Source organism: Chionomys nivalis, chromosome 4 (genome assembly GCF_950005125.1).
Source record: "Chionomys nivalis chromosome 4, mChiNiv1.1, whole genome shotgun sequence".
Classification (NCBI taxonomy): domain Eukaryota; kingdom Metazoa; phylum Chordata; class Mammalia; order Rodentia; family Cricetidae; genus Chionomys; species Chionomys nivalis.
The window spans coordinates 53,754,719-53,771,668 of record NC_080089.1 but is presented as its reverse complement, the minus strand read 5'-3'; the positions used below and the strand labels follow the sequence as shown (position 1 = coordinate 53,771,668).

The 16,950-nt window shown below is 37.7% G+C and overlaps 1 protein-coding gene across 1 annotated transcript in view; it reads right to left on the bottom strand.

The window, feature by feature from the left end:
* Ireb2 (iron responsive element binding protein 2) overlaps positions 1-16,950 on the bottom strand; it is a 48,148-nt gene that overhangs the window by 10,716 nt on the left and 20,482 nt on the right. Inside the window, exons 6-16 of the mRNA XM_057766934.1 lie at positions 15,682-15,751; positions 14,976-15,159; positions 14,019-14,158; positions 10,892-11,063; positions 9,641-9,738; positions 6,611-6,727; positions 5,472-5,631; positions 4,447-4,582; positions 2,838-2,922; positions 2,254-2,410; positions 1,798-1,922 (exon numbers count right to left, since the gene is read on the bottom strand). Coding sequence (XP_057622917.1) covers positions 1,798-1,922; positions 2,254-2,410; positions 2,838-2,922; positions 4,447-4,582; positions 5,472-5,631; positions 6,611-6,727; positions 9,641-9,738; positions 10,892-11,063; positions 14,019-14,158; positions 14,976-15,159; positions 15,682-15,751 — 1,444 coding nt within the window. The remainder of the gene's footprint in view (positions 1-1,797; positions 1,923-2,253; positions 2,411-2,837; positions 2,923-4,446; positions 4,583-5,471; positions 5,632-6,610; positions 6,728-9,640; positions 9,739-10,891; positions 11,064-14,018; positions 14,159-14,975; positions 15,160-15,681; positions 15,752-16,950) is intronic.

Below are 16,950 nucleotides of genomic sequence, written 5' to 3'. Positions count from 1 at the left end.
GCTCTCTGTCCTATAGAGGCAAAGCAATGGCCAGGATTTTAGTGACAGCAAGGTCCATTATTTGCTCTTGCTTATTTTGATTTTTGAACTATCTGAATGGAATGACAAACATTTCCATAAGTAACTCAAAATCAATTAGAATATTCTAGATATTCCTCTTCATAATTAGCAATTCCAGATATAAAATAGCATTCAAAACTATGAATTCACCAGAGATATTTGCACATCTATGCTTACTGAAACAACAGTAGCCTGTTTATAATAGAACTAGCCTGGATGACCATCAACAGATGAAGAAAATAGGCTTTTTATAACAGTGGTATTTTTATTATGGCGTTAAAAAAATGGTTAATTGTGGGAAAAATGGATGGACTGGTGATCATCATTTTAAGTGAAGTAAGCCAGGCTCAGAAACCGTAACTTATTCTCTCTTACATGTAGAATCTAGATTCAAATATAATAGTAGAAACAGGACTATGTGAAGGGGCTGAATACGAGATGGTGATATGACTAAAAATAAAGACAAATATCACACATGTGAAACACAGACTTATGTGTGTGTGCATGTGTGTGTGTGTGTGTGAGGGGGAGGAGAAATTGTTTAAGAAAATGGAACTAGAGCTGGGCGGTGGTGGCACACACCTTTAATCCCAGCACTTGGGAGGCAGAGAGACAAGCATATTTCTGTGATTTCGAGGCCAGTCAGTTTACAGAGCAAGTTCCAGGACAGGCTCTAAAGCTACAGAGAAAAAGAAAAAGGAGCTACAGACCATTAAGTTAAGAAAAGTAAGCCAGATTCAGAAACATATATATTTCACATTTTTTATCTTATGTGGAATCTAGATTTCAAAATAAAATATATGTCAAAAGCATGACATTCAGCCTAGTTTGAGGGGCTCAACAGATAGAAGAACATGTTATAGCGTCTATGTTTAGAGCTCTAAAAGAGAAGGCAGAGGTGAGAGTAGGAAGATGGATTAGTAGGTGCGCCACTTGACACTGATTCTGAATTTGGATCCCCAGAAGCCATGTACAGCAGGACACAGGCTGCAATCCCATCAGTCTTATGGATCAAGTAGGAGGTGGAGATTAGAGAATCTATAGCTTGTGGGTCAGTTAGGCTGGCAGAGGCAGCAGCAAACCATGAGCTTTTCTCACTATGGTGGAAGGTGAAGACAAACACCTACAGTTGTTCTCTGACCTCCACACACGCCGTGGTCCACACAGGCTCACATTCATACACATGAACAAATAATCACCATTCACACGCAAGAGTTTAAAATGTCTGCATGAACACACATACATATGAAAGAGGGGGTACTGTTTGGGGGGAGGAAGGAGACCAGCAGGAGACAGTGGGGACAAGAGAAGAGTGGTGCACGAGTAAAGTCCAATGATACAAACATGAAAACGTCATAAAGAACATTAACCCCTTAGGAAACAGTCTCACTGTGCAGCCCTGGCTGGCCAGGAACTCAGAGATCCTCTGACTTTGTCTTCTGAGTGCTGGGATAAAAGGCCTGGTGTTTTTAATGGTACACGCGCGCACACAAATGCTTTTTTTTAAAAAAAAAAATTCAGCCATAAAAAAAAAAATCAATGTTCAAAATTTAAAATTTTCATTCTGCTTAGAAAGCAAAGACACATAGCTCATGCCTATTATCCTAGCACTGAGGATTGCTGAGCTCACAAGTTACTGTGGGCTATTAAGGAGTGGGTTCCCAGCTAGTATGAGTTAGTGAACCTTACTTCAAAATAAAGAACAAAACTAAAAACAAAGCCCCACAAGACTCTTACCTCTACCTTCTCTTTTAGAGCTCTAAACATGGACAAAACAACATGTTCTTCTTCTATCTGATGAACTTCTTCTTGACTAGGCCAAATGTCATGCAGGTAAATTTCCTTGCCCGTAGAGTCAGTACCTGCTCAAGATTTTAACATGGTATTCAGTATACACATTAGAACAACACAAAACCAACACCTCAAAGTACTTCTATTTTTTCATAGACAAGTCACAGAAATCAAGTAATTAACAACAGGGTGTACTTCAGGGTTAAATATCGAGAACTAATGACATATACAGCTGAAGTTCTCCACATCAACATACGCATTAATAACAGAAGATGGATGGTGAACGGAAGTAACAAGCATTGCATGTTTTCTTTCATATCAAGACTCTGGTTTTAACAACTTCTGGGAGGAAGTATGTACAGAATACATATAAACACACAGATAATATATAGGAAAACACACCTAAAGGCTCTGTCTGGAAATCTATATTCACTGTGCCTGCTATGGCATAAGCCACCACTAAGGGTGGAGAGGCAAGATAATTGGCACGAACACAATCACAAAGTCGACCTTCAAAATTTTTGTTTCCAGATAAAACTCCACAGGTAACCAAATCACCCTGAAGGGAAAAACAAATATGCTTGATTCTGAGAGCCAGACAATCAAAAAACAAATCACTAAGCTTTAAGTGCACAACTATAAATCTTATAAATTCTAATGATTCTTTACACTACTAAAGAATTATTATAAAAATATAGAAGTAATTCTTTATATCAATTTAAGATCCACAAGTTACTCATTCCAAGAGTTGGAAGTATAAATATCAACACACACACCAATGCACACTTTCTGTAACTTACTAACAATATATAGTAAAAACTAGTTGGGGCAACTCTCAAAGCTCATACCCCTGCTCTTCAGTGTGTCCCAATTCTTGTTTCTTTTACTTAGCACCTCTTTCTTAATCTTGGTGCTTAAGCAGATATTAAAGTATCATTTTAAAATTAAAAATAAAAAGCACTTAGATGTGCTAATCCACATTTTACCTGTTTTACTGCACTCGAAACAGCTTCTGATAAAGGTGCTGTATTTCCCACACATGTTGAACATCCATAGCCAACTATGTCAAATCTGCATTTAGAAAGTGAAGCGTGAGTGGAGAGCACATCATATTTGTAAAGAAAGGACAAGATTACTCAAAATTTACTTGGAGTACAAGAATTAACCATCAACACATTAATTTCACAACATTTTGAACATTCAAGCCTCACTGTTGCATGTTGTTTGTACTGAATGCAAATCTTAGAAGAGCCAACATATCTACAGCAGCTGTACTAGATCCAAATTATTTATCACACACCTGATAGCTCCCATAAGTACGCTGTGTTTCCACTTGAAAGGCATATTTAAAACTCTAAAGTATCAATATGGACTCACTATAGCAGGTTAATCACAGGCCCGAAAGGGTAAGGAGGCACTCTAGCAGAGTAACTTATTCAACTTTGAACCAACTAGACCTAAAAAAAATACCTGACTCCAATTCCAACATAAGATTACAAACATAATCCTCTAAGTTACTTTAGTTGCTGTTCTAGAAGCAAAATAAAGAAATTTAAAATTTATGAGGCTTTGAAAAGAACCCATAATTTACATAAGAATATTATGTTCTAAAATTAGACTACTGTCAATTTCTTTATAAAAGAAACATAAAAATTAAGTTTAAGGTTCACAGACTAATTACCCAACATATTGTAGACCCAATAACTTTGTAAAATCTGAATTAAAGCAATTTGTTCAATTTTTTTTTTTTTTTTTTTGAGACAGGGTTTCTCTGCGTAGCTCTGGCCATCCTGGAACTCGATCTGTAGACCAGGCTGGCCTCAAACTCAGAGATCTGTTTGTCTCTGCTTCACAAGTGCTGAGATTAAAGGCGTGTTCCAACTACCACCCAGAGACAATCTTTTAATTAAGTCAATGCAACTTGTATTATTTTACTCTTTTCTGAACTGCAGATGACTCATGAGAATTAGGCATTCCTCACTGTGACTTGGTTTCCCCTGTCCTGACTTCCAAGTGTCTTGCTCATGACATATTTGCAATGAACATCTGAGTGGCAAGCATGAGACTGTGATAACGGCAAGGTAACAAGTGAAGCGCTCTAGACGGGCCTGAGCATGGCAAACATGGCACCGAGGTTTTGCCTTTCTTCTTTCCTTCTCTCCCTTGCTAAACACCGTTAAACTACACTCTAAAAGCTAGAACCCAAGGTCCGTTCCCTTATAATGGCCACTGGCTCATTCTAAACACCAAAGTCCAACAATCAAAATTCATTATTTGTCTAGTACATCTAATCAGGACTTACCAGCTCACCCTAGCACAGACTCCCCCTTTTTCTCCTTAAAAACTCACTCTTGCAAAAAAATAAAATAAAATAAAAAAATGCTTGCTTACTGCTGCTTGCAGTCTGCCTTTGCAGCCCTACCCCCACCACTTGCCCCTCCAGGTAATAAATCTTTAGTGCTGATGACTTGTCTGGATGTGACTTAAGAGGGCCATCTTCTCTTACAACAAGTAATATTTTTTGTCTTTATCTTCTCTTGTTGTTTCTTAAACACATTTAATACCTGGTGAACACCAACAGTAAATGTAACTTACCCCAGCTTGCTAAGATAGGGTAACACTCCACTTGAACTGAGGTAATGCGTAACCATCCCACTGCCTGGAGATAAACTTGTTCTTATATAAGGTTTAACTCGCAAGCCAGTTTCAACAGCCTTCTTAGCCAAAAGACCTGTAAAATCAACAAACAATGAATAAGACAATATACCCTTTCCTCCTTCATATTAGAATAAAAACCAAGAAAAGGGTGTGATTACTCTAGACTACAATTTATAGTAAAATCTCAAACTCATAAACTTTCTATCATTACTACTGTACATTTTAATCACTGAAACCGAACTGAAATTTTTAGTAGATAAAATAGTCACCACGTTGTTAAGTTATCGGGATGGGCAGACACCTTGGCATCACAAAAATATAAAAAAAAGAATATTCACAGTCAGCAATTGACTGAATCAAAAATGTCATAATCATAGTAAATAAAGAGCAATTTAATATCGATTATACATAGTTGTACAGACATTAAGAGTTGTCACTGTAAACCAGGCGCCTTTAATCCCAGCACTCGGGAGGCAGAGGCAGGCGGATCTCTGTGAGTTCGAGGCTAGCCTGGTCTACAGAGCTAGTTCCAGGACAGGCTCCAAAGCTACACAGAGAAACCTTATCTTGGGGGGCAGACGATGACTGTCACTGTGTATACAAACTGACATTAATTGCTAATGATCCCTCACTTGCATAACTTTGAGTGGGATCAAGTATACTGTGATATTACGTGGTAGGAAAAAGTCCAAGCAATACCTGTGATACTTCTAAATTTACTAAAGACAGATACAATTTAAAATTAGTAGATATGTAAACTACCGTTTTCAAAAGCTACCTTTTGTGTAATAAAAACACTATACATCAAACTCAAGGTCCTAACAACTTAATTAAAAATTTCAGTGCCTCTCAATATGGAAAACAAATATGGATACATCATCTAAGGAAGAGAAATAAATATAACAGAAAAACAAACAGTAATTTACAAGAGAGAATAATTGCGGTCATAAATACCAACCTACCTGCAGCAAGCATGACAGACGGATTACAATTATTGGTACAACTGATAACTGCAGCAATGACCACGGATCCATGGGACAGCTTATACTCACTTCCATCATAATGAATAGAGACAGTGTCACTTTGTTTTTCTGCTGCAACTTGAAAACCTTTAAATCCAACCTATAAATTTGCATGTAGATATTACTGACTTTGCAGAGGAAAGAGTGACAGAGAACACAGCGTGGACACCTGACACCTCAGCGTTTAACAGTTGAAATTCTACTATGACAGAGAAAGTCTACACCACTCAGAAGTGCAACTCATCTTAATATGATCTGAATAGTTACAAGAGGAGCCTAGTGATGTTCAGAAGCAACACTTTTATATCAAGTGACTGCAGCCAACCTCCCAGAGCCAGTCCTAACTCACATGTTCCCTATTCATTCCTGTTTACAGACATTCCTAAAACATGGTAGAAACTCTTCCTATTCTAAAGATCTGCACCAAAGCACTCGAGTGTGTGAGTGCAGAAGAGAGGAACAAGATTTGCTAAGTAGTAAGTATTGAAGCTGCCCAACTGGAACACATCAATTCATCAGAGAAATTTCTTCTGAATGAGCTTAACATTTTCCAAATAAAAAGTAAAGAAACTATAAAACAAGGTGTGGGAGACAAGGCCAACTCTGGCTTTTCCTAATAAAACAGAGCAAGACACAAGACCAAATATGTAACTCTCAAGACAAAAAATAGGAACCCCCAAAGCTAAGGTTATTCAGTTTTTGTTTTTTGTCAGATTCTATGAGAATAATTACAGTGTGACGTCTTCCTAGCACTGACGCCGCCCAACAAAATGTCCTTCACTGATGGAGATGGTCAGACTGTGCTGACAGACTCAAGGCAGGCCACATGTAGCTGATTGATAGTGAAAGGTGACTACTGTGACTAAGAAGTATAACTTTATACACTTTTGATTACTTTCAATAAATATAATCCAAACTCCGACCCTCAGAGTGGTGTTGAAGAATAAGCTCAATGAATGACTGACAGAAAAGAAAAGAGGTTGTTGGCATATGCCATAATGTACACTGAATATGAAATAGTCCCAAATCCTGATGGTCCTTTATGCACACAGCATAAAAGTAACAATAAAGCAACTTACCTTTTCATTTAAGCAAGCCTGAAAATCACTTTTCATATCTGTTATAGCAACTCTATCCTGAGGCCTCTTTGGACCACTAACAGACGCAACTATTGAATTCAGATTAATCTGTATCACCTGGGAAAACAGAGATTATAGGGACAGAGATCAGAATTTCTAAGTAGAGATATAAAAGCAAACGCTACTTTTTAAAATAGATGAGTACATTTACATTTTTCTTAACACAGCTTATGAAAATCACGGTTCCTCAAATGTCTTTCTCCTACAGATATAAATAGTGTCAAAGGGGCGGGGATGCAGCTCAGTTGCTGGAGGGCTTGCCTTAGCATGCATAAGGCCCTGGAATCCATCTGAGGACCACACGGGATCAGACTTGATGGTGCACTGTCTGTAATCCCAGCACTCCAAAGGCAGAGATAGGATGATCCTAAGTTCAAAGGCATCTTCCTATATAACGAACCAGCCTGGGCTACATAAGACTGTCCTAAAAGAACAACAAAACCAAAACCACTGTCACAGCGGATGCCTGCACAATACTGAAGCAGAAGCTCTGCTAATCACCAACTCACTGCTTCTGAGTTCTGACTCCACTCGTGCCTTACTCTGAGATCAAAAAGTTAATGGTGAGTAAACATTGCCCCCAGTCACCTCACATGTGATGGCTGGTCAACAGAATGTGTACAGGACCAAAGCACAGAAAGCTTTTCTTTCTCTCCGGTTCTAGATGACCTTGCTGCTAGGTCCCTATGAGTAGGCTTCTATTACTTGGTCAAAAATCCTTAGCTTTGTTAACATCTCAGTTGCACATTAGCTATTTCTTTCTCCAAATATTTATCGTTTCTTTTGTGTACTTTATTTTACGAAGTTAGACAAATCTGAAACTTCCTCTGCATGACAGCCTCTTCACTGTCTAATAGCCAAGCTTATTCTGACTGATCCTATTTTGATTTAAAGGATTCAACTAATCCTCGTCTTTGATCTAAGTAAACACTGAAGGAATTTATTATCCTTTAAAGATTTAGTTTTATTTTAAATGTATGACTATTTGCCTGCACTGTATGTATGTGAATCACATGTGTCTGGTACCTGCAGACATCAGTAGAGGCTGTCAGATCCCCTGGAACTGGAGTTACAGTTACGAGACATCATATGGCTGTGGGGAACCCACTTGGGTCCTCTGTGAGAGCAGTAAATGCTTTTATCCACTAAGTTATCTCTCCAGCCTTAAGAAGTTCCTTTTGAAATCAACATCTTGATGGATTTTAGCTTTATTTCCAACTACTGTCAAGAGTTTACATGGTGGAGGAGTTCATTTTTTTTTTTTTTAAAATGTTCATGCTATGCAGCCCAGGTTGGCCTTGAACTATGTAGCCCAAACTGACTTTGAATTTACAATCCCCCTGTCACAGCTTCCAGAGTCCTGGGATTCCAAGTGAGAACCAGTATCCTCTGTACAGCCAGGGTTTTTTGTTGTTGTTGTTGTTGTTTGTTTGTTTATTTGTTTAAGGTGTGGTCTCACGTAGGGCTGGCTGACCTTAAACTTACAGGGTCAAGCTGAGGATGGCCTTGAACTGATTCTCCAGCTCTTTGTAGGTGTGGGTAACCAAGTACTGGAGACTGGACCCAGGGCTTCACACACGATAAACACTCTTATCTTATACTAACGGAGCTACATCCTGCCCCTGCAGTTAGCTAGGGTGTTTTTCAGTAAGCAATCAATGCAACTTTACTCTACTTGTCATTTTTCAGAACTGTGGACAATGCACCAGATTCAACAGAAATCAAAGGAGAAAGAAAATGTAAGAGAAGTTAAAAGATTTTTCCAGAATCTTGAAAATTCGATGTCTAAGTCTTTTATTCTGGCTTTTAAGGCCATTCTAAAAAAGCCAGCTGTGGTGGCTTACACTTCAAATCAAGAGACCATGGTAATAGAACAGCCTCAAACACAAGAACAGCCTGGGCAATTAGTGACTTCCTGGTCACTCCAGAGGGAGACCCTTCTGTAAACAAACCAACTTCCTCATGCACACCTGCATATTCTGTTCTCCCCCATCTGACTTTTTCTCCATTCTAAAAACTAGGAATATACATCAAAACAAAGCTCCTTGCCTTCATGGAACTGACTCTGCTCTAGTTAGGGGTAAGTCAAATATGTAGGTATTCAAATTGTGTGAAATAGCAACATGCTAGGAAGAAAACAAAGGTGGGTGAAAAAGATCCCCACCCCAGGGAAGGCAAAATCATAAAGCCAAATTGTTATAAATCCTTGGTATATTGTCCTTAAAAATAATTTTATTAAAACTAACTTTCCTGAATGTAAATTCTACCTATGGCACCAAAAATATCCAACAGATAAGAATTATAAGTATCTTTAACATTTAAGACCATATAACAATAGAATAGTACAAAATATTCATAAACTAGACAAAGACAGCACAAAAATTGAAATCGGTTGAGCAGTGGGAATATTAACAGTGTTCATCATGAAGCAGAAAAAAATAGAATTAAGAGTTGATATTTTGAATACTTAAAAAGTTAGACTGGGATCTGGAGATATGGCTCGGTGGTTAAAAGCATACACTACTTACTCTTTTATAGGACCCAAGTTCTGTTCCCTGCACCCATGTAACTCTAGCTCCAGGGTATCTGGTGTTCCTGTGGGCACCTGCACTCAAAGATATATTTGCCCCCATAATTAAATATAAATCAAAATGGTAGATTTCACAAAATGTTGCAAAATTTACTACCACCAGAATCTATGTAAATGTCATTTTAAAATGAAAATGAGTCACAAATGGGATTTCGTATTAACAGCTATCACTCACTGAGTCACAAGTGGCATTTATTTGCCGTTAGCACTTACTACATGACTGGAACTGTTCTACAAATCTGCATTTAACTTAAGAACTCTAAGGAGTACAGCACCCAGTTACCTAGCTACTAAGTACTTAGAACTAGGATTCAAACGGAAGTGGTTATGCACAAGCACTCATCCTTCTTATTACTCCTAGGAAAGTTAATTTCATATACCTGAGAATATTCAGGTTCTGAAGAAGTCCCATCATTTCGAAACAATTTCACAGCTTTAAGGTATTTTTCCATTGACTCAAGTTTGGTTTTGTCAAAACCTAAAAGAAAGAACAGTAAAATAAGATGTAGTAAAGAATCCTGAGACCCTAAATATAGGATGTGAAACTACACTGGTGGGCAGGTGTCACTTACTTACATGTTTACTTGACCTTGTCTTCTGCTATACTTACCAGAGTCCAGACTGCATGAGGGAACCTCATGGGCACACTACATAACATATATGAACGGATGGGCTGACAACCCTCCCTGAGCCCACAGCTGACATTCATGTAAGTAAAGTCTTCAGGATTCCAGGCCTCAGCTTGTGAATTGGGCAGCTGAGGCCCTAGACACAAAGCAGCAAGTTCTTCCTGCTGTGCCTTGTCTGAACTCCTTGACCCACTAAAACCATGAGGCAATAAATGATTATTGCTAGGTTTGTTTTTGATTGGCCAGGACCCCGTGGCATAAGACAAGTGCTCTACCAGAACCAAACAGCCTGACCATTGTTTTGTAAGCCACAAAATTTTAGGCTAGTTTGCTAAATAGTTAAAAAACAAACAAACAAAACAGTAGTATCCTAACTCAGATTAGTAAGTGAATAATGAGGTAAGCAGAGCTGGGGTGCAATAAGACAGTTTAACACTAACAAGGGTCAAGGGAGATGTGCTCATAAGGAACACACCTGAGAGTAGGGTACCATCTTTCTCAAAAAAAGCAATGCTTTTCTAGTGAATGCTCTACCATCAAATCCTGGTGAAAAAGTTTTGCACGTTCCAGAAAACCCTCTTTTCAAGGGCCTGTTGATCCACTCACTGTATCATTCTGAAGGTAGCTTCTATAGTCATCAGGGTGACCAAAGACCCTCGCCAATCAAGCTCCACAAAGATCTTGAACCTGAAACCCTACCCTACTTCACACTCAAAAACTCTAGTCTGGTTGCTCCTCTACTAAATATAGATAGGAAGGTTGCTCTTTGTGAGGCAACGGTGAAGTGAGTATCAATGTTTACGTACTTCCTTTACATGTTGTCTGTGGATCATAAGGGACTAGGGTTTGAGGACTCTTTTAGAGGTATCGATTGAGATTTGAGTGTTACTGTTTCAAAACAGGACAGTTTCATAAACATTCACTAGCATATATGACTGTAATTTGTTATAAAGTACTGTCAAGCAGCTATTTTGCAAATACAATCATTTTATATTCTCTTACCTGTATGTTCTAAATGTCGCAGTGTCACATTGTCAACAGGGAAAAAGCTGAGGATAGCACCATATTCTGGACACATGTTTGCTATAGTAGTTCGATCAACAATAGATAATTGTGAAACTCCACTTCCAAAAAACTCAACAAACTTTCCAGCCACTCCTACTTGCCTGAGGTGCTTTTAGGGATATGCAGAAACAACACAATATCAGCAATGATAAAATTAGCATGGATTTCTAACCAATACTAATGATAAGGTCTTTTATTGTATGGAACAAACTCATTTCAGTTTACTGGTATTTTAAGATAAGCAGTAAATAGAAGAGTGGTCTGTGTTTTAAAAGAAAAAATGAGCTGGGTATGGTGGCCAGGCACACCTTTAATCCTAGCTCTTGGGAGGCAGGGGCAGGTGGATCTCTACAACAGCCAGAGCTACATGGTGAAACATTGTTTCAAAAACATTAAAAAAAAAATCCCTGAATGCTCAGAAAAACAATTTTAATATTAATGTCTCTGAAATCAGAGATATCTTAGACTCCTCAGAATGCCTACATAGCTGGCAAGCACTTTTTCTTCATAACAGTACATAAAACAATGGTGCTCTAACCACTGTTGGCATCCTATAAAGTTTATGAAATAATAATATACTTATGAGAGACACCATATAGTGAACTTAAAACTGTATGCTGTTATACAAAATTCTTCAAATTATTAGTATTGGATCAAATATTTACAGCAACAGTATTATAAGTAAATTCATTTTGGTCAGATTTAACATATGATTTAAAACTGAATTCCTCCAAAAATTATTCTTCATTACTACCAAGTAACTAAAACAACTTCTAATCTTAGTTTGTTTTTATTATTTATTTTCTTTTTATTTTACAAGTGTGGACACTTTTGCCTGAATGTATGTTTATGAACCACATTTATGCCCTCTGACTGCAGAAGCCAGAAGAGGGTGTTGGATCTCCTGTAACTGGATTCTAGCCAGAAGAGGGTGTTGGATCTCCTGTAACTGGATTCTAGGTCCCTGACCTCAGTTTTAAAGACAAAAAGAAAAGTTAGGGGAGCTGAAGAGATGGCTCAGTGGTTAAGAGTATGTACTTCTTTTCCAGAAGATCTGAGTGTGGCTCCCAGCACCCACATTAGGTAGTTCACAATGGTCTTTTAACTACAATCCTAGAGGCCCTGACACCCTTTTCTGGCCAGTGTGGACACAGCATTCATGCACACAAATGCATACATGGACTCAAACATGCATAATTAATATAAAAAATAAAATCTTTGAAAAAGAAAAGAAAAATAAATTAGGTTAAATGTTATCATCTTTAAATATGGACTTGGGAAATAAGATGGTTAATTCTATAAAGACCATAAAAAGAGAAGAACCTCAACAGAGAAATAATATATCCAGTAAATACACATAATAGATAAGAATTCTCTCACAATAAGCTGTCAAATCACACAAACAGTAATACTGTCAAGCAAAAACAGACAAAGGGATTGAAAGTAGTGTGTTTATAGGACCTCTGAAGAACTAGTTCCTTTAAAATCAAAGTTAGGAATAAACTGCACTGCTCCTTTAGAGAAAAAGAATCACTATCACTACTGAGAAGGTAGCACTGCTCTTTCACCTTGAGGAGCAGCTCCAAAGCTGTCTCATCAATAACTTAGACAACACTGCTGAGGAGAGCAGCCCACACTGCAATTATGAGAGATGCATGTCTCAAGTGCAACTATTTTCCAAATGGAACTAGTGAAAAGTAGAAAAACCAGACTGCAATATTACAACTTAATATTCAGCATACTAAACATATACAGCCAGTGCTACCTCAAAGTATGTGAAAACAGACAATGGAGAAGTCTGACGCTATCACATTTCTATCACAGACTGTTTCAAAGCATTACCTAATAATTTTTTTTGTCTTGAACCTTTTTTTTTGGGGGGGGGATAAAAAATGGGGAGGAGGGTCAGACAGCTCAGGGTGTTAAGGTACTTCCCACCAAGGCTGATGAACTGAGTTTGGTTCCTCAGATCCACATGGAAGAAAGCTAAATTCTGAAAGTTGTCTTCTGACTTCCACATGTAAGTCATGGCACCCATATGTACCCACACTCATACACAAATATGTATATAATAAAAACACTTTTTTAAACTGGGGATAGACACTGGAGAAACGGCACAGTTGGTAAAGTGGTAAAACTGTTGGCCTCAACTTGATACCCGGAACCCAACTTCAACAAGTCAAGCATGGCAGCATGTGCTGTGACCCCAGTGCTGGAAAGTCAGACAGGTGGATCCCTAGCCAGCACAGCCTACTTAGAGAGATCCCAGCCTAGGTCAATGAGAGATTCTGTCTCAAAACAAAGGCACCAAAAGAACAACTATGGGTGATGCCTCTTGCACTTGCAAAAGCATGAACACAGATATATACATACACATGCACACACAAAAATTACTTTCTGGTGTCTGGCCTCTTATTTTATGACCCTCTTGTCTCAGCCTCTTGAATGCTGGAATTATAGGCATGTGCCCCACACCTGACTTCTTAATTAAAATGCCAAGTATTACATTTTGTTGTTGTTTGGTATGTATGTATGTATGTATGTATGTATGTATGTATGTATGTCCTGGAACTTGATATATTGAACAGATTAGTCTCCAATTCACAAAGAGCTACCTCCCATGTGCTGGGATTAAACGCCTGTGCCACCATCACCTGGCTTAACATAACATTTTAAAAATCCAAGTGGTCAACAAGTTATTTATTGAGGCAATAATGCATAACTGTCAAGGGCAAGGACTCCTGGGTCTGAAGCCTTGGTCTACCACTTAGTATTGAGCCCTGTGCTCCTTTGATAAATGATTAGGCTGTATGTATTTTCTGCTCAATTAAAATAATCACAACAGTAACTCACCCATAAGCTTATAATAAAGTTATTTAATAAATGTATTGACAGGTAGCAAGTACATAATGACTTTTTATGTACTTCCAAGTATATATTATGTTACATTTAATGTAATTACTATGGTAGCTAGTGATGTGAGAACTAAGGATGGAAGCATAAATGCAAATCTGGGCTCTCGTGGGGCTGCTCCACTTACATAACAACTAATATTTGAGCTTACCTTTGTAATGCCAAGGACAATATCTATGGATGTAACAAAAGTGTTGGACGAGCCAGTTAGCTCACATCCAACCACCTCTGGTAAAGTGAGAGTAACTGGCAGGCCAAGCATAACTGCTTCTGTTTCAATGCCTCCAACTCCTGTTAAGAAGGACAAGTACATCAACAAAGGACATTAATGACAATTCAGATTAGCCATCTTCCATTTTCAAATCTCCTGCATCTCACAAGTGAGACTCACATAGCATCTTACAAGGAGCTGCCACATTACTGTCACTGTGGTCTTTGGACCTGAACCCTTTATAAAGGATGACTCCACTTACTTAATTGAAAAAACTGGTATTTTTATCCTAATATTAAATTTAAAAAGCATTTTCTGAGAATGTTATGAACTGTTCAATGACCAACAAAACACCTGGATAAAAATACAACCCAGCTTGTGCCTTAGTCTCATGAACTGAAACTAAGAAAAAACCCAAGTTATAATACTCTAATACTCCATTTAAAAAAAAAAAAAAGTACAGTTTGGGGTACTTTTAGACTGATGAGATTCTACAAAGATTAGGGATTTCAAGAAGCAACTGTGCTTAATCTTGAAACAGTTGTAAATAGGGATGGTGGGCAAGGCTGTGAGACATGAGGTCATGAAGGACTGAACAAAATGACCTGATGGATTTTGGGTCTATAAAGGCAGCAGGGGATGTGACACCACAGCCACCATCAGCACTGCTACAGACCTCACCATTACCCAGTGTGGGAATGCCTGACAGGGGTGCTGTGCTGGCAGTATACAATCTTTCTTTTTCATAAATCATCTTTACTATAATTCAAAAAATCTTAAGTCTGTTCCTTTGCTACTATTATGAGAAACTGTCTCAAAGAGGCTCTCTGCCCTCTGATAATATTCTTGGTATTCCTTCTTAAAAATAAACCAAATTATACTGAGGTATTTACTTACCCCACCCAAGAATTCCCAATCCATTCACCATGGTTATATGAGAGTCTGTGCCAACTACGCTGTCTGGGAAGAGTAGGTCCTTTTCTTCAAAAACTACTCTTGATAAATATTCTAAGTTCACTTGATGAGCCATTCCAGTTCCAGGAGGGATGACAGCGACATTCTTAAAAGCTCCTGAGCTCCACTACAATTTGTTTGGATTTAAGAGACACAAGTGTTAGTACATTGTGTAACTTTGTATTCACAATCAAGATACAAACAAATACTGACACTATAATGTTCAATATGGTCCGCTCCAAATTTATAATACTAAAAAATACACAAATATTGAGCCTATGCATTTTGAAGATCATTAAAACCAAATTAAGCTGGGCACTGTGGTGTTTACCTATAATCCCAGTACTTGGAAGATGGAGGCAGGAGAAATCAGTTTAAGGCCATTCTCAACTATGTATCAAATTCTAGGCCAGGTACTGTGCTCTAAGACTCAAGGAAAGCCAATGAACAAGACTGTGGATGGCTCACTTAAAATACGGCAATTATTTTCATTATTTTTTTATGCCAAATATAAGGGTTTCCAAAATAATATGGTAAAAGAAAGTTCCATGATTATAAAGCTTTAATTAAATACAAGTTTAAATATTAAAAACTGTACAGGTTTAGTATTTTATAAATGTTAATGAAGAATTCCTCAAATCATTTATACCTTAAAAAACTGAAGCCTCTCTCGATTTCTGCCGAATTCTATTTCTTGATTTTTTAACACTGTCTCAGGTCTAAAAGGATGAAAAGCTGGTATTAAATACATATACTAGTAAAAACTCATTTGCCTTATGTCTAAGTCTTCATTCTCACACATTTAAAAAAACGCCCATAAGTATTTTCAGTTCCTTTTTTCCAGAATTATTTTCTCTCTCAACAAGAAAGTCCTTTCCACCTAACCCTGCACACAAGACAGCTATGGAATTATTATCTTACTGAGTACAACAGGCAGCATCCACATCAGTGCTCAGACTGCTGTGGGAAGACAGTCAGACCACGGTAAAGCAAACTAAGCTGTGCTAGAAGGAACAGGGAAGTGAGCGTGGTCAGAGAAAAGTGTGCACATTCTCACCCCCTTGGCTTCTGTACCAGTTAAAACAGGTAGATGGGAACCAAGTTATATCCTTAGAAATAAAAATAACACATTAAACACTTTATTCTGCAGTTATATAGAAACAACTTTTAAAAAATCAGGAATTTGTGAGGATGGATGGCTCTGTAATTAAGACAGCTTACTGCTCTTGCAGAGGACCCAGGTTCAGTTCCCAGCACCTACACAGTATCTCACAATCACCTGTAACTACAATTCTAGGAATTCTGATGCCCTCTTTTGGCTTCCGAGGGCTCCTGCATGTTTGTGGAGCATTTAAACTTACGCAGGTATAAACATTACATACAAAATAAAATAAAGATTTTGTTGTATCAGTCATTTTGAATCAGTAAGCATTGTCAGAATGCTACTTTGTATATAAAAGGTGCTATTCTCTCAAGTCAACACACCTAGTCATGGCGGGAAATGAGTATTAAAGAGTTACTACATAAAATTATTGAAACCATACAGCAAAGGAATCAGAATACATCTAATCCTTAGAAAGGATGTAGGATATCACTATAACCTCAAGTTTTATAAATAATACTAAACCAAGATTTTTAGAACTAGACTGAAGTTGAAGATTCAAATCAGATTCAATTCAAAGACAGACAAAATTACTGCATCATTTTGGCATTTACCATGTATATGTGTGAATACTTTTTCTAGCTACTTAAAACTTTAAATGTTTTAATATTTCTTAAGCCAAAGTATTTTTGTTTATTATATTTGTTTTTATTTTACTTTTATGTGTATGTGGGTGACTATATATCTGTGTACGGTATGTATGAGGTGACCACAGAAGTCAGAAGAGGTATCTGATGCCCTGGAATAGATGTTACA